The sequence below is a fragment of the Halichondria panicea genome, chromosome 8 (assembly GCF_963675165.1).
Source record: "Halichondria panicea chromosome 8, odHalPani1.1, whole genome shotgun sequence".
NCBI lineage: Eukaryota > Metazoa > Porifera > Demospongiae > Suberitida > Halichondriidae > Halichondria > Halichondria panicea.
In genome coordinates this window covers 1,307,377-1,324,221 of record NC_087384.1, presented here as the reverse complement: position 1 = coordinate 1,324,221, position 16,845 = coordinate 1,307,377, and the positions used below count along the sequence as shown (strand labels likewise).

Below are 16,845 nucleotides of genomic sequence, written 5' to 3'. Positions count from 1 at the left end.
CATTTCCCGTATTACTTCCTACTGTACTTGTGTACTCAGAACCCTGCGTAGGTGTGTCAGCTATATATAGGGCTAGGGCAAGAGTTCATTACAATCAAAAGGTCAATGATAATTACATGTGTACTGCATGCATGCACTGCACTTGCAATGGCTGAAGGAAGAAGCAACAGCAGCCCAGAGCAGCTCAAAGGATGGCTTCTCAAATGGACCAACTATATCAAAGGCTACCAGCGGCGCTGGTTCGTGTTGTCCAATGGTCTCCTCTCCTATTACAGGTATGAGAAGAGTTTATACAGCACTGTTTATAAAAGTACTATTTGTTCTGCAGGACACAAGAGGAGATGTCTCACACATGCCGGGGCACGGTGAATCTTGCTGGAGCTTTTATCGATCCTGTAGATGCTACACATTTTGTAATCTCAAACGGTCAGTCGCAAGTATACCACTTGAGAGCATCCAATAATGTGGAGAAGCAGAAATGGCTGACAATGTTGCAACTGTCCAAAGCCAAGGCCATCAAGAGCATGGAGTCTGGTGAGACTGCAGTATGAGCACGTGTTGTATTACACTGTACGCATCAAGTAGCTATACGGTGAAACCTCTCTTATTAAGTAAAAAACACATTATTTTAGCAGAACAAAGTTTTGGCCATTATACAGAGGTGGCCCTGTTCTATCTCATGTGATTATTGTGCAGGTCTAAATGGAGAGCAAGATATCTGTTGCGTGGGTTAAATAAAATTACTCGCAGCATATATTAAATATAGTAGTGTTGATAAGTACACTCCCCCCCCCCCATCCCCACAGATAGTGAGGGAGGCAGTGAGGAAGAGGGTACAGACGGTGCCAGTGAGGATCTCCTCACGAGCCTACAAGACAAGCTGGCTGAGTTGGATACAGCCCATGAAACTGTGGTCAAGAGTGGACGTGGACTGGCCAATGAGGAGGGTGGTGGGGGGAAGACCTCTGAGCAACTGGCATTCTTTAAACTCACTGCCCTAGGAATGCTTAAAGTGAGCGCTCTAAACACTACAATATTTGTAGAGTTAGTCCTATTGATAAATGTGTTGCATTGTACTGTATAGTATAGTGTATTCACCCCACGTTTTAATAATGTTTCAACATTTTCTGATGTACTTTTACTGATGTGTTGGAGGACAGCACAATAGACCCAAACACTCAAACACAACCTGCCAGTGTATGAAAGTAAACCTCACATTGCCCTGACTGATGATCACATGACACGTTGCTGTAATATATAGCTCTAGCTAGCTGTGAAACACTTTCTCTTCCTCTCCAGGCAGCAGATGAGTTTGTGGTTCAGGCGAGAAGTACAGAGAGGAGGTGGTCTCGAGTTCGTCAACAAGAGCATTCTCGTCGACTTAAACTAGAGGAAAACATGGAGACACTGGCCAAGCAAATGACACGTATGGAAAATCAAGCAAGGCAACAATTTCAGAGAAGTGGAGCAAATACAAATTTTGTAGCAAGGTCTCTAGAACTAGACGATGATGATCAATTCTTTGATGCCCCTGAGATTTCTGACGAAGACTGGGTCAGAACAAGCTCCAGCCCTACCACACCCACTCTTGCTGAGACCAAGACAAGCCCTGACACAAGGTCTTTGAATGAGGCTCATGGTCTAGTATCTCCGTCCACTGATAGGAAACACCCCGTGAGCTCAGACAGGAAGATAACAGTAAGTTTATTTATACATGTATACCCACGAAACATGGCCTGATTCTATTGTGTTCAGAACCATTGTAGCATATATAATTATTTGCAACTACCTCATTTAAAACTTCTCCTTATTTGCTAGGTTCCTGATGAGCCTGCTCCCAGCTTCTTTGTTGATCCCCGGCCCACCCTCCCCCAGAGGAGGACAGTTGTTCCCCCTCGACCCAACACTAGATTCAGTCTCTGGTCCGTCATGAAGAACTGCATCGGCAAAGACCTTTCCAAGATATCCATGCCAGTAAGACCACCTCACAATACGTATGCTGGTATCGTTTATATTTTAGTGGTAGCTAGAGCTAACAGAAGTAAAAGCACTTGAAATGTAGCATGTATTGTGTTGCTAGCCAGAGCTACTGGTGGGTTCCATTTGCAATGTTAATAACCCCTCACCCCCTCCCTCCAGGTCCACTTCAATGAGCCCCTGTCCATGCTTCAGAGAATAACAGAAGAATTGGTGTATACAGATATACTTGATAGAGCAGTGAATGCCCGGGACACACTGGAGGAGATGGCGTACGTGGGTGCATTTGTGACGTCCCCCTATGCTGCCACTGCTGGTGCAAGAGCCAACAAACCTTTCAACCCCATGCTTGGAGAAACCTACGAGTGTGACAGGAGAGCTGAGATGGGATGGAGATGCCTCTTTGAGCAAGTTAGTCTGTACTCTGTCCGTATTTAAACTTGTGCATTGGATGGTAATGTATATATTGCTGCTTGGTTTGACCTTTGTCCCCTCCCGCTACACGCGTAGGTGAGTCACCATCCCCCCATGTTTGCTGAGTACACAGAGAGCAAGGACTGGACATTCTGGCAGGAGTACACAGCAGCCTCACAGTTTAGAGGCAAATATTTCACCATTCTTCCATTGGGCACTTGTCATGTGGTGTTCCACAAGACCAAGAGTCACTACACCTGGTGCAAGTGTGTCACTACCATCCACAACATCATAGTAGGGACTCTGTGGATTGACCAGGTACATTTGTAACAGTCTCCATGTGCCCAAGTGATAACTAGTCTCATCCAACTCGCAAATTTGCCTTTTATATAATAGCCTAAGCATATCCCTGAAATACAAAGTAGCTCTCGAGTTATCTTATTCCTTGTAGCTTGTGTGTATAGCATAATATGTGATTGACATGTACTGCACACCTATAGTCTGGCGATATCAAGATAACTAATCACACCACAAGAGAAGAGGGGCTGCTCAAGTTCCATGCCTACAGTTACTTATCCAGGGAACAACAGAGAAAGGTACTTAAAATATAAATGCTACTTTCATTTTTCAAGGCTTCAAGATTTCCATACACATAAAATTTTTTGTAATCCCCTCCCAGGTCACTGGGCATATGAAGGATGTTGATGGGACTATTCGTTATGTTGTCAAGGGTTACTGGGATCAACAGTACGATGTTGCCAAGGTAACAGGTGGAGAGGGGAGGAAGTTGACGACAGGTCCTTACAAGACACTGTGGAAAGCTGAACAATCAGAGTAAGTGGATGGTACATATTAACCTTTAACTAATTGTGTGTTGTTTTGGTAAATAAAAACTGCTTGTAATTTGATAATAGTAATAATTCTCTCCCCTGCAGACCTGGTAATCATGAATTTACTCCTTTCTCGTGCACACTCAACGAACACGAAGCTGGGGTCGCCCCCACTGACTCCCGCTTTAGACCAGACCAGAGGATCATGGAGGAGGGGGACTTCACTAAAGCCAGTGAGGAGAAGGTGAGGATGCATGAGTATACCTTTGTGTTGTTCTACACTGTACGTGTTATATGTAAGGGCTTAGAATTCAAATAGCTTAGCAAAGCTAGCTTCAAGGACTACATAGATGCAAGATTTCGCAATCCAAGTTGGGGATTTTAGAGGTCTGAAACTAGCCACAATTGTTTAGGTAGATATCAACTGGATTGCACGCCTATACTAAACTGTATGCTGTTGGTTGTATAGTAACTGTGTATCCATTGTTCTTCCAGATACGTCTTGAAGAGAAACAAAGAGCCAAGCGTCGGAAGAGAGAGGCACTAGCAGAACGTGCAGCAAAGGCAGCAGCAAGAGGAGATGTTGAGGAGGCAGAGAGACTCAAAGAGGAGGCCACTTACAAGCCAGTGTGGTTTAACAAAGAATACGACCCTCTCACCAACACAATGTTTCATGTGTACAAAGGAGGTTATTGGGAGGCCAAGCAAACTGGAGACTGGGACAAACTCAACTTACCTGACCTATTCTAACTGTCTATAGACCCGACACATAGTAATTTTTGTTTTGTGATTTATACAGCGTTCTTTGTGTTCTTTGTGTGTGTTCGCATTAATTTCAAGAGATTTCCCCTATACATTATTACACAACTTGACCACAGCCTAATCAGTAGCCTCCTTCTCAAGGCCTCTCTTAGCGGCCTGGAATCGAGGCTACCTAATCAGGTGACCCTTACCTATTACAACTACCTGCATGGCCGGCCGGCCAGACTAATAGTTATAAAGGTAGCTTTGTTCTTAGTACAGTATAGTATAGTACAGTCTAGCAGAGATACTAAAGCATGTCAGAGTCTATTAACTTAGTACTGGCTCAGCCCAAGCAGCGGCCCAACCTGTCTACGCTCAAGCGAGTGTGTCCACAAGACCTAGCTCACTGTGAAGGCTACGTCTGGCACTTGGGCAGCAGAGTGGGCAAGGGATCCTTTGGAGAGGTCTATCTTGGATGGACCTCAGTGAGTCACTAGCCTAACTGCACGAGAGTTATATGACTATACTATAAGCATGCATACACTGTATAAGTACGTATAAGGTTAGGCTTAAGGTGCAATAGTCTGAGTGCACACACGTACACACTGACACACTGGGTATAGCCGGCCATAGCGTTGACTCTAGCTGTGTGTCTTGTAGGATGGGTCTTCAGAGGTCGCCGTGAAGGTCGTTCGTAAAGAGTTTTTCAAGCAAGACCCGAAAGTCAGAGAGAATTTGGAGAGAGAGATAAGAATTATGAAGCTTCTCCGAGGGTGTGAGTACGTGGTCCATCTATTCCATGTCCAGGTACGTAATGCCAACAGTCTCGCTATATAATAGAGTTAATAGATATGGATACATTTGGCACAAGCTGACTTTGACACCCTAACTGGTCTACTTATACTTGTAGTTATTTATCTCATGCAAACACGTCAGAAACCTCATTATAATATTGGTACCCTCCCTCCTTCATTATAGGAGCTGAAGCAACACATTGTGCTGGTGATGGAGCTCTGTGAATTTGACCTCGACCATCTTGTCAAGATCAAGCCCTTCAAAGAGTATGACATCATTATCTTCCTATACCAACTTGGTGAGTACATGTAACAGCTTAGTACTGTTGTCCTTTCGATCTAGTGATTTCTTTCCCCCCTGACCATTATTGTATCCTCTTTTGCATGTAGTGTTAGCATACAAAATAGTTTGAATAGGCTACTTCTACATGTATGCACAATGTAACTATGCTGTATGCTCAATTGTAGTTGATATTATATGCCCGTTCAGCCCAAGGCATGAAGGCACTGAGAGAGCAGAACATTGTCCATCGTGATCTGAAGCCAGGCAACATCCTCATCAAGAAGCACCCCACCACTGGCAAGATGATGGTGAGAACTCAGTCTCCGACAAGGAAGCTTATAGCCGTATATAGTACACTGTAGGAACAATGCTGCTGCTCAACTATGTATTGTAAAGAGAACAATGTCAGCCATGAATCACTCACCTCTGCCTAGTCACACACACTGTTACTAAAGGGACAGCTATGTCAACAGTGTCTATTCCTTACAGATCAAGCTGGCTGACTTTGGGTTTGCTCGCCATTTCAAGGACGAGGGTATGAAGCCGATTGATATGACCTCTCTGGCTGGGACCCCTGTGTTCATGGTGAGCACACACACACAGTCCCCATTCCAATAACTAGCTAGGAATGAAATGGATCCATAACATCATGCGATGCTTGCAACACCGAGTCCCTTGTCACTACTGTTATCACACAACACTCAGCTTAGAATGATAGCAATGTTTCACTGCATGCCCATAAATAGACTTGACACATGTACATATGATACAAACACAGGATTTGGGAATTACACCTAAAATATCAACCATAGGTCAGGTGGGGTTGTGTCTAAGCGTATTCATTTGAGCAGTTGTTGAGAATGAATCGCTTACCTAGTTCCAGTAACAAATTCTTCTTATGCTAGCTAGGTCATATGCCCGTATTTAGACTACGCTGTGTGTTTAGCACCTGTACTGAGTGTAACCCGATACTGTGCACTCGGGTAGTTCTGCTTTCTGAACCATGTGACATTTTAATGGCCTTTTGCTATTTTTAGTGATGACATAATGGTTTGTTGTTGCACAAAACGAGTGTATTCTTTTACTTAATGCTGTGCACACACACACACACACACACACAAACACACACAGGCCCCAGAAGCTCTGCGATGTGTCTTCCATCCCGGAGAGGTGATTCTAACAGTTTCATTTCCCATATTATATTAAAAAGTGCAAATTCCATCTAAGGAAATAATCTAGCGCTACAGTTGAGTGTCATGCGTGTACCTACTGTCTTTTGTACAGCACTACGATGACAAGGTGGACATCTGGTCCATTGGAGCACTCCTCTACAAGGTCATCGTGGGGCAGTGCGGTTTCTACGCTGTAAGTTAATATTATTACACACCTTGCATGTGATACTTAAGGTCAATTAGTGGGAATTTTGCACAAGTGGGTGAAAATGTTGGTTCCAAATATTAAGCGGGTGGTTGAAAAGCAAGTAGGAAATTTACTTTCTCCAATCGGGTGGTAGAAAATTGTAACCCGCACTAAAATAATTCCTGTGTAGGTATAGTTATAGCAAGAGTGTACACGGTGGAATAGTTATCCATGATTGACAGGTGTCCATGTTTGTGTTCTTACAGCAATTGCAAGACATTCCACGCATCCTCAAGCACAAGGGAGATGCCATAGCCTTTGAGAGAGTGCCTCACTCCAGGAAGATCAACTACATCAATGAGCTGCCCGCAGTCGTCAACGACAGACTCTCAGAGTGAGTGGGTGGAGGGATTTGATTGGCCCATAACTTTAGTTAAGACTCTTCAATTTGAAAATTAAAATACACTTTATGTTACATGTACATAAGTATGATGTGCTTACAAACTGTAAATCAAGGGTTCCTTTCAGTCTAAATGCTCTAGCTGTTTTTGAGGCTTTTTGACTGAGTGGTTTTGGGTAGTTGAGTAACTATTGTCCAGATGTTGATCACTGAATGTGGTGGTGTGATATCAACAGGCCCTTCCGGGAAAAGATGAACCAGCTGTTGAGAGCCGAGCTCAAGTTAGACCCAGCCGAGAGAATGACATTCAGTGAGTTCTACTTAGCCGTGGACGACATCATCACGTCCAAGATTGAGATCATCAACCTCCTGCACGGGACCTCCATGAAGGTCATGAATGATCCACTAATCACGTGAGTACACAGAAACTTTTTAGCACAATCTTCATTCAGTTGAAAGTAACTTAGGGAATAGCCTAAAAAGAGCCTTTACACCATATAGCAAGTTATTTTCGTATGGTGGACATTTTAGTATATTTCGTATTGTGGAGCATTAAATGCAAATTATTCTACCACATAGTTAAATTGTTGATTGTTTAATTGGACAGTTCATACGAAAATTACCCACTATACGGTACATTGTATATCAGGAGCAAAGGATGTGTCTTCCTACATGTACTGGTACTATGAGACCTCTATATTTTACTGGATGTTATTTAGTTAATTGTGCCCCCCACACACACGCACACACACACACACACACGCACACACACACACACACACACACACACACACACACACACGCACACACGCACACACACACACACACACGCACGCACGCACACACACACACACACACACACACACACACACGCACACACACGCACACACACACACACACGCACGCACACGCACACACACACACACACGCACACACACACACAGTGCTGATAGTCTGATGAACGAGGTGTTTAGCCACACCCACATCCCGATGCGCTCCCAGGTCCTCTTCTCCATGCTGTCCCACCACTTCATCTCTCCCCTCTCCCCTCTCTCCTCAGAACATTTTGCCCAACTATTAAAGGAGTCTGGTGGCAGTGGGGGCCACGCTAAACTGTACCTCCTGCCCATCAACCTGATGGAGACAGAAGCACTGAATCCAGACTACAACTGCCTTGCCGGACTGGGTGAGTGGGTGGGTGGGGGAAACCCCTCCTTGGCATGCGTTCAGCTATTGTAGTAATACAGTGTATATGATGATGTAATGATGGTGCTCAATACGTAACGAGGAAGCCATAGCTTATAATTGCTCTGTATAATTATTTTTTTCTCTTTGCAGGATTTGTGATCCACGATGTGAACCTGTGTGTATCTCAGATAGTGGATGTAAGTGCATACCGTATAGCGGGTAATTTTTCGTGGGGTAAAATATTCGTTATTTTCGTGGGCAAGCTGACCTTCACGAAATTTTAACGTAGGCGTGGCTTACCGGAACGTAGAAATGCAGGCAGGCAACGAGATTAAACACTCACGAAAACCACCCGTTTCTCGAGTTGAACGAATTTTTTATCCCACGAAAATTACCCGCTATACGGTACTTTGTTACAATACAATCCTGCTTCTATTGATAATTCTATAATGATTCTGCCTCTCCTAGTAATACAACACTTGTACAGCACAATCCTGCCTCTATTGGATGATATATTCAATCCCCTCCCTATGCAGCACAAGCTAGCTGATGAGATGGTCCACATGATCCACCACATGAGTGCTCAGCAGAAGTCTCAGCTAGAGGGGCTGGAGGAGCTCTCTAAGTTTGTGTCCAGAGAGGTGACTCTGTTTAGTAGTCGTGGTTACAAGGAGCTCACTGAGATAGGGCACCAGGCTCTGGCAAAGGCTACCCTCGCCATTCAGTGGTAAGGACTGCGTGTGCGTGTGCGTGTGTGTAGGAGTGATGTGTGTAGTTCTTATAGATGGGAAAAGGTCTGTGTGTATATATTATGTGTACTATACATACATGTGTATGTATGCATGTACATGTATACGTGTGTGTGTGTGTAGGAAGTGTGTTATCTGTACCACTATGATAGCATGTTGATAATTACTTCCCTGTACTGTTTCCAATGACATGTGTACTGTATGTGTACATGTACACGTGTGTGTGTGTGTGTAGGAGGAAGTGTGTGTAGTTCAGGGTGTCTGTACACACATGTACATGTGCCATTATGACAGCATCTGCCTATTGATAATTGCCTCCCTGTACTATTCCCAATGCAGGATCATGCAAGACCTCTCCTCTCTGTCGGACAAGAACCAGGGACAGTTGAGGGCCCAACTAGCCATAGTGCAGCAGCACAAAGCAACAGTGAGTCACCAACACCACCAGGCCCCATGTATTACATGTATTAGCTAGTGCATACAATGTTGTAGAGCAGCTGTTGACTTGTTAATATGAATTTTATCATAATTTTGGGTAATAATTTATTTATTATGCTCCCCCCTTGTGCAGATCGAGAAGTTGGTTCGAGAGTTGAGTGGATTCAACAATAGAGCTGACACCTCCGTGAGCATAGACCTCAAAGAGGAAGACCTCACTACAGCTGCAGCCACTCTCTCAGACGAAACAAAGAGACTCCCGAAACTAAGGGTGAGTGGGTGGAGTGGGCGTGAAGGTGTACAAATATGCATGTTTGTGTTTTGCAGGCTAAGCTTGTTTAACACTATAAGTGTTATAAACTTGTTATTGCTTCAAGTGTCTAACCGTTTTTCGTCTCCACAGAAAGACCAGATTTACAACAACTGTAAGAGCATCAATGAAGACTGTCAGAAGCTCATCAGAGAGGTCACGGAAAAGGTCAGAGGTCAGCTCCGCCCACTGTGGTCCCAGTTGTCTCAAGTGTGGTCCCTCAACCAAACCTCTGATGGCCTGCGTACGGGATGCTCTGCTCTGGACGCTGTGCTGGAGCAGGTCTCCATGGAGAGAGCTATGCTGCTCAGGTCCATATCCGTAAGTTTTATTTATACAATATGGCAGATTCAATATTTTTTTGGCAAGATTCAGCATAATTATTCTTGTACCCCATAGGGTGGTACAGTAGCGGCTACACTGGCTCAGGGGGGCGTGGCATCCACACCCCCTGTACTCGTGACCCCTCCCAGCAGCTTGTGGAATAATGGACAATTTCCTGGACCACCACCACATATGAGCACTTGGGGAGCTTCTCCAACCCCGCCCAACATGGAGGCAATAAAGAGAGAAAATGAAAACCTCCAGAGTCAAGTGCAGCTGCTCACCTCGGAACTAACTACTCTGAAATTATCCTCTGTAAGTATGTGGTGTACGGGAGGGAGGGAGGGGCTTGTGTTTGTTGATCGGTGCTTAAAATTACTACTTGCTTGTAATGATGTACGTGTACGTGTTCATTGAGCACTTGTCTCACTGCTTATAGAGTGACCAACAGGGCAGTAGCATTTGTGAAGAGGAGGCCACTATTCAACCCGGAATGTTGGGCCATCTCAGACCTCGCTCTCCTGGTGACCCAGAGAGCACTGTCAAACCAGGACGGTGAGTAATAGCATTCTGTGTTCCTACTGGCTGTACATGTAGCTATGAAGAATACTTTCAACATTATGTACATCGTATGTACGTATACAGTTCTGCATTGTGTCAAGCTTGCAATCAGCCATTGTAGTTATTTTAGAGCTGATATGCTGTGCTAACCCCCCTCTCCCTCTCTCTCCCCCCCCCCCCTCTCTCTCTATCTCCCCCCCCCCCCTCTCTCTATCTCCCCCCCTCTCTCCCCCCCCCCCCTCTCTCTATCTCCCCCCCTCTCTCTCCCCCCCCTCTCTCCCCCCCTCTCCCCCCCCCTCTCTCTCTCCCTCTCTATCTCTCCCCCCCTCCCTCTCTCCCTCTCTATCTCCCCTTCTCTCTCTCCCCCTCTCTCTCCCCCCTCCCTCTCTCCTTCTCTATCTCCCCTCCTCTCTCCCCCCCCTCTCCCTCCCTCCCCCTCTCTCCCCCCTCCCTCTCTCCTTCTCTATCTCCCCTCCTCTCTCTCCCCTCCTCTCTCTCCCCTCCTCTATCTCCCCTCCTCTCTCTCTCTCCTCCTCTCCCTCCCCCCCTCTCTCTCTCTCCCCCCTCTCTCTCTCAGTTCTGTGAGTGATGACAGTATGAGGGCCTTTGAGAGCTTGACAGGACACCTCAAGAAGTTCTGTACCACTGCTGAGAAGCTCAAGTGAGTTCTGTACATAAGTATCACGTGCATGTGTGTACATCTCTATACATATGGATTGAACTTCTCATGTGCATGTAGCCTGGTTCTCAGTAGCATGCAGAGAAACTGAAATAAGTAGCTGTACATGTACTACAATTCAATGTTGACATATTAAGTTGGCACTTTTTTTTAACTGTTCTTTCCCAAATGAAGTGTTTGCGTGTGACACTAGCTACCGACTTACATAGCTTGATTCTTCCCCCCCTGTCTTTACAGACCTGGTATTACTGCGAGCATGGCGACCTCTCCCCTCTCTCCCTCGAAGCCTCCGAACACCCTTTACCCCAGTCTCCTCGAGGGATACAGTGTCATCTCAATGGCCGACGCCCCCTCTCCGTCCACCCCCGCCCATCTCTCTGACAACCTGGACGATCTCCTCCCCCATGCACTCCAAATGGCCGAGCTGCTACACACAACCAACTTGGATGGAATTGTCAAGACATCTGCCAGAGGTACTGTATGTGTATACTGTACCACATGCTTAGTTCAAATTTCATTTTAGGATTGAATTGACCGTTTTCAATTGAACGTAAATACTCTAAACATTTTACTTATTCACTTCAATCGTTGATAGACTTATAACTTATAGCCTTTCAGTCTTTCAGGAGTACTCCTGCTGGCACTAATGTGTTGTTACTTGTGTGCTGCTCCCTGTACAGGCACAATGACATTGTCTGCTAACTGTGGACTGGTGAAGATAGGTCGACCAACTGAGTATGAGGAGGGGGATATTGTCATCTTCCATCAGGTACATGCGATTGTCTAACTATACAATACACGTACGTACGACCGTACTTGAATCAATAATAGTGTCTAGAAGTATTATTTTGTTAAGAGGACCGTACAATCAGATTATTGTGGATGCCACTGGTACTAACTTGATATCTTCCCGTCAGGTGAGGCTCATGAAAAGCAAGGTCAGCGTTCCTGTTGTGCTCCACTTGGAGAAGCCACGCCCATACATCATCATGGAGGAGTCCAGTGTGGCCAACTTTAAAGGGAAGGACAAGCGATTGTAAGTTATCACTACTGTACATTCTAGTGCATGAAACCCAGAGCTAAGTTTAATCCCTTGACTGCATTTTGAAAATTTTGTGAATTGAAAGTTTCTTGTTTTGCATGTAATTATAATTAATTGTAGTACTGTATGTCATAGATATTTAAGCAGCTACTAAATGCAGCTACATTCCTAACCTAAGTTATGGCCTCAAAGTTAGCTCTGAAAACAGGCCCATTTCAAACGGAAAATTTGGGCCCAAAAGCAATCACTGATCTAAGCACACTAGCTACTGTACATGTGTATAATTATACGTGTATATAATTTTATGCAGGCCTGAACTGATTCTTGGAAAACTTTCAGAGAAACCACGACGTCTGGCGTTTGAGGTGTGTACAATACACTGTATATAACACTTACATGTACTTAACGTGTACCAATGACACAATGACAAATCCTAACTGTATAGCTTCATTTTAACATTGCATCTCTAGGGTATATATTGCATTACTCCATTGATTGCCAATATTAATTTTGTTATAGTTATTATTGCTCTTGTGCCCATGCAAGAACTGACCCCTAATTGTTATACGTATTGTTATGTGTTTGTGAGAGTATGTATGTACATGTACATGCAGGACCACCCGGCGTTGGCTGAAGACTTTGGCTGTCCGTCTGGAGACTTCTACAAAGTCAAAGTCGAGACTACCGTCCTCAAGTTCTCTGCCCCACATGCCGCCCCCGCACGTCCCCCACCCCCCTCCCCCAGTGATAAGAAGAAGCACACGTTTGGCGGAGGCCTTAGAAACAAGAGTAGCAAGAAAGAGTTTGTTTGAACACACGTCACAGACTAAAGGAACTTGACTAGCCCTAGTTGTTGACTGACTGCTTGTGAATGTGTTTGCACAAAATCGATTTGTTTTGTAGTAATTTTACAGTATTATTTTGTCTTCGATTTCGACTGATAACTGTTTTTTGTATAACATGCTATAATTATTATTGCTGTGCACTTACAGTCGTTACTCAGAGACCTTGCAAGAAAGGGATCAATGAAGCCATTGAAGGATATTTATCAATTAAATAAGTAAAAAAAATTAATTTTTTCTCTATTTATTAAACTGAGGGTAGTTGAACTTCTTTCAACAGCCGTAACTCATTATTTTGGAGAATTTTCTGAAAGCTTACAAATTATTCAAATTATGTGTTTATAATTATGGCCCCAACTTAATTTCGTTGGGGCCATAATTCAGTCTTGAACCATTGAACCATATGCATGGGCTACAGTCCACATGCAATGGCAAATTCTTTCATCTACATAATTATGATGCTTTCAGAAAATTAGTTGGATACATGCACAGAATTTAAGAAATGGCAGCTGAAATTAAGTCCCGGGGGGGCCGGGTGGGGGGGGGTGTAGTTGAACATAACTGCCATGCAGACTTATAATTATGCATTAATTACAATCCATGAAATCTTTCACACAAAATAAATAATAAATAAGATTTTAAAAATGTTGTCTGAACGAAGTTAAACTCAAAACTCCTCTGTACTGTTGACAGTGGCTACTGTGTCTCTGCTCGTAGTGTCCAATATCTGGACCACAGGATCTGCCAGTTCAGTCTCCTCACAATCAAAGAACTCATCTTCCTCCGTTGTATTGAACGTCGGAGTGGGAGTGGCAGGTGGGAGTGGCTTTTCAGAGGGAGGGAGTAGCTTGATGGAATAGTACACCTCTTTAGAGCGAGTCCAACTGTATGAGTTGTCAAACTTTACCACATCTATGGAAACAATTAGTCGATCAACAAAAGAGCAGATGACATTTGCTTCATGTACATTAAGCAGTTCCCATTATTATAAAATCTGCAAATTACAGAAGGTAGCTATCAAAATGGCTGAAAGAACACAAGGCTAAGCTAATACATGCAGGCATTGTTTCTTCGGATTTCGACTAATGGGAGGTGGTCTCGTCCGGTTATGATATTCGACAGAACTTGTATAGACCATAAACACATCAATAGACATCATCCTGAGAGCTACTGAATGCATCAATTAGTTTTGAGGCCTCCACTTACATGCTCCAATTGTGTCACAAACACACGTCCCAACTTCTGGTACAATATGACTGTCTTTACGAGTTAACGGATGCTGTGTGTGTGTGGGGGGGGGGTAGTCGAGTGATAACAATAACACATCTGTATAGACACAAAACACGCATTTTAATATTCTATATTTAGAATTGTAATAACATACCATTTCCTGTTTCTGAGTTTTCCCATTCTCACGATCAGTCTTGAGGTATACTCCAAAGCCGATGTCATAACCGCACGAGACCACTTCCCATTTTAGAGTGCTCCCCGCATCTGTTACATCTATCTTGACTTTGTGTGACCCCCCTCTCCCCACCACCACCCTGTCCATCTCCTCTCTCTCAGTCTCTGTCTGATTGGTCAGATAATACTCAGGAGGTACGTCACAGCCAGGGTTGAGCTACACACACACAGGTATAGAGAGCGTATACACTCGACTATAAAACATGATAGGGCAATCACACTCACATGATCAGAGCACCATGGATCAGGCTCACATCTGGTCCCACCATAGGCTTGAGGGAGCTGGTCAGGACTGATGTACTTCTGGAGCTCCTCCTCCCAGTTACCTGTACACAAGGAACAAGTGTAATAATAGACACACTCTACCTAATAACAGGATACACTCACTTCCTAAAATGTGCATTTTCTGTCGCGTTTTTTCACCCAATATGTGCTTCACAACATTGTAGCACATCGGGAAAAAGGGTGGGGCTGGAGACAAACAGTATAATTATCGTATAGTATTGTACAAAAAAATACATTGACTGCCTATAACTTGAGCACTAGGTATCACACACACAGGGAAAGTTAACCAACCTTTGACAATGAACACCTGCTTGACACACTCTGGGTCAGATGATTCTCCCAACGCTAATACCTGTGGACACACAAACACAACATGTGTTAGGAAACACCAATCTGAGGTTGTAAGGGCCACTAGGACTGACTACATAGTTCCAACAGTCAGAATAGGTGCAAATAAGGAAGTGTTGATATGAAGCCAAGGTTGCCTGGCTAACATAATCAAACTTTGTGAATGTACATTAATTAAACTGATCAACAGTGTACATGACAGATGCTCACCTCCTTAACCATCTCAATGCCAGGCCAGTAGTAGTGCTTGTGTAGCGATAGGCCTTCAAAGTCCATCACAACAGTCAATGTTTCAATGTGTTTACCTTTCTATAGTGTGTGTGTGTGTGTGTGTGTGTGTGTGTCCTGCCAAACCACACAATACACAATTCAATGGACAATGCCAAGGGCTAATACAGTGAAACTGGTAGCGTATCCTTTACAGAGATTCATTAATGCCAATTAAAGTCGTAATGTAACCACATATTGACGTTAGTGTACCATTTCAGAGAACTCCTTCAGTTTGAGACCTCCTTGCACTTGGTGAAGGATCTTAAACTTCAGTACGTCATCTTTTTGGCAGGACCTGTGGAGGCCTGTGGGGAAGTATTCTTATATACTAGCATGTATGTATGAATGCATGCGATATTAAATGTGTGGGTATAAATGTTTGCGGTGGTACATGCTTAATCAGCAAAAACCACGGTGGTATAAATGTTCCGTGGCTCAAAATACAGAAGCATGAAGGCATGTGGCAAGTAGCCATAGAGTCAAGCCCTCCATTTCTGGGCAGTACCTAATGAACTTATGGTAGTAAATACAGCTAGGGCCATCCTCAAAGGAGGAAATCAATTAAATCATATGCCTAAATTAGGCTACATGTGTAAGAGGAGCTCCACCATTGAAGCAGCTAGCCATGATGTTACTTCCTCCCCACTAACTCACCTCTGAAGTCTAACCTCCCAATGCTGTCATACCAGACTGGGTGGCCGTCTCTGTCCTCTCCAAAGAACCCTCCAGGGAAACACTTCTGCAGCACCTCGGGAGGGGTCCAGTCTTGCAGAATGGTGGTAGCTCCATACTTTCTCCGTATCTCCAAATGCTGTGTGTGCATGAAAGGGAGGTGTGGTGTGGGTGTTAGGAGGGAGAGGTGTGTGGTGGGTGTGAGTGTGAGGAGGGGAGGTGTGTGGTGGGTGTGAGAAGAGTGTTGTATACTGTCTAGAGCAATTGACATGCAGGAATTGAAAGGAGCAAAATATAAAATGTGTGCAAAACACCAAGAATAGTGCTAAAACATTTCCTACTTTCTCAAGCAGTAAATTCTCGTATCTATAAATGACACGTTAGTTCAATATTAACACTTAATTGTGAACGAACAACAGAACAACAGAACAACAGAACAAATCAAGAAGGGGGGATTTGAAACCTACGTTACTATTGTGCTATGATAAAGCAACTTACTTTATGCAAATGGGTGATTGCTTTCTTGACATTGAACTTCCGTGCCCTTAGCAACCTGAGGTAGTAATAGTCATCACTGGATGGTTTGTCTGGTAGAGGGTCAGCCTTGGCTTTGAACTCAGCCAGTGCTTCTTCTTGTGCCTTGCTCAGATCTCCATAATGACCACTCATTCTGCCTCTGTATCTGTGTATAATAGTTTGTGTGTGTGTGTGTGTGTGTGTTGACTTGCCTCTAGCTATTAAATTAGTTAACTATCTAGCTAGCTAGCTACAGCCTGCATCACTCACCTCGACCTTATAGCACAGTCTTTAATAGAACAAACTGTCAAGTCAGGCAACACAACTAGCTACTATGCTTGTGTCAACACACCACA

The 16,845-nt window shown here is 44.1% G+C and overlaps 4 protein-coding genes across 4 annotated transcripts in view; 3 read left to right on the top strand and 1 right to left on the bottom strand.

The window, feature by feature from the left end:
- LOC135339652 (serine/threonine-protein phosphatase 6 regulatory ankyrin repeat subunit B-like) overlaps positions 1-16,845 on the top strand; it is a gene marked incomplete in the record, with an annotated part of 1,209,744 nt that overhangs the window by 991,047 nt on the left and 201,852 nt on the right.
- Positions 78-4,093, top strand: LOC135339671 (oxysterol-binding protein 1-like). Its single transcript, XM_064535903.1, has 11 exons — positions 78-275; positions 329-534; positions 807-1,012; positions 1,300-1,698; positions 1,819-1,974; positions 2,140-2,388; positions 2,488-2,709; positions 2,892-2,987; positions 3,071-3,225; positions 3,327-3,465; positions 3,717-4,093. Exons 1-11 carry the CDS (start codon positions 106-108, stop codon positions 3,969-3,971), a joined length of 2,253 nt encoding a protein of 750 aa, XP_064391973.1. The 5' UTR covers positions 78-105; the 3' UTR covers positions 3,972-4,093.
- Positions 4,165-13,083, top strand: LOC135339660 (uncharacterized). The gene is made up of 23 exons (XM_064535882.1): positions 4,165-4,450; positions 4,626-4,772; positions 4,944-5,058; positions 5,250-5,350; positions 5,532-5,627; positions 6,174-6,212; positions 6,327-6,407; positions 6,668-6,795; positions 7,038-7,214; positions 7,746-7,987; positions 8,140-8,186; positions 8,526-8,716; positions 9,078-9,165; positions 9,310-9,447; positions 9,580-9,807; positions 9,886-10,125; positions 10,250-10,365; positions 10,949-11,032; positions 11,288-11,523; positions 11,731-11,819; positions 11,968-12,086; positions 12,403-12,457; positions 12,707-13,083. The coding sequence occupies exons 1-23, from the start codon at positions 4,280-4,282 to the stop codon at positions 12,902-12,904; spliced, it is 3,126 nt and encodes a 1,041-aa protein (XP_064391952.1). The 5' UTR covers positions 4,165-4,279; the 3' UTR covers positions 12,905-13,083.
- Positions 13,506-16,817, bottom strand: LOC135339702 (SEC14-like protein 2). Its single transcript, XM_064535945.1, has 11 exons — positions 16,760-16,817; positions 16,472-16,655; positions 15,956-16,112; positions 15,512-15,606; positions 15,242-15,340; positions 14,975-15,035; positions 14,786-14,869; positions 14,624-14,724; positions 14,319-14,555; positions 14,141-14,213; positions 13,506-13,846 (listed from the first exon to the last, which is right to left on the bottom strand). Exons 2-11 carry the CDS (start codon positions 16,640-16,642, stop codon positions 13,602-13,604), a joined length of 1,323 nt encoding a protein of 440 aa, XP_064392015.1. The 5' UTR covers positions 16,643-16,655; positions 16,760-16,817; the 3' UTR covers positions 13,506-13,601.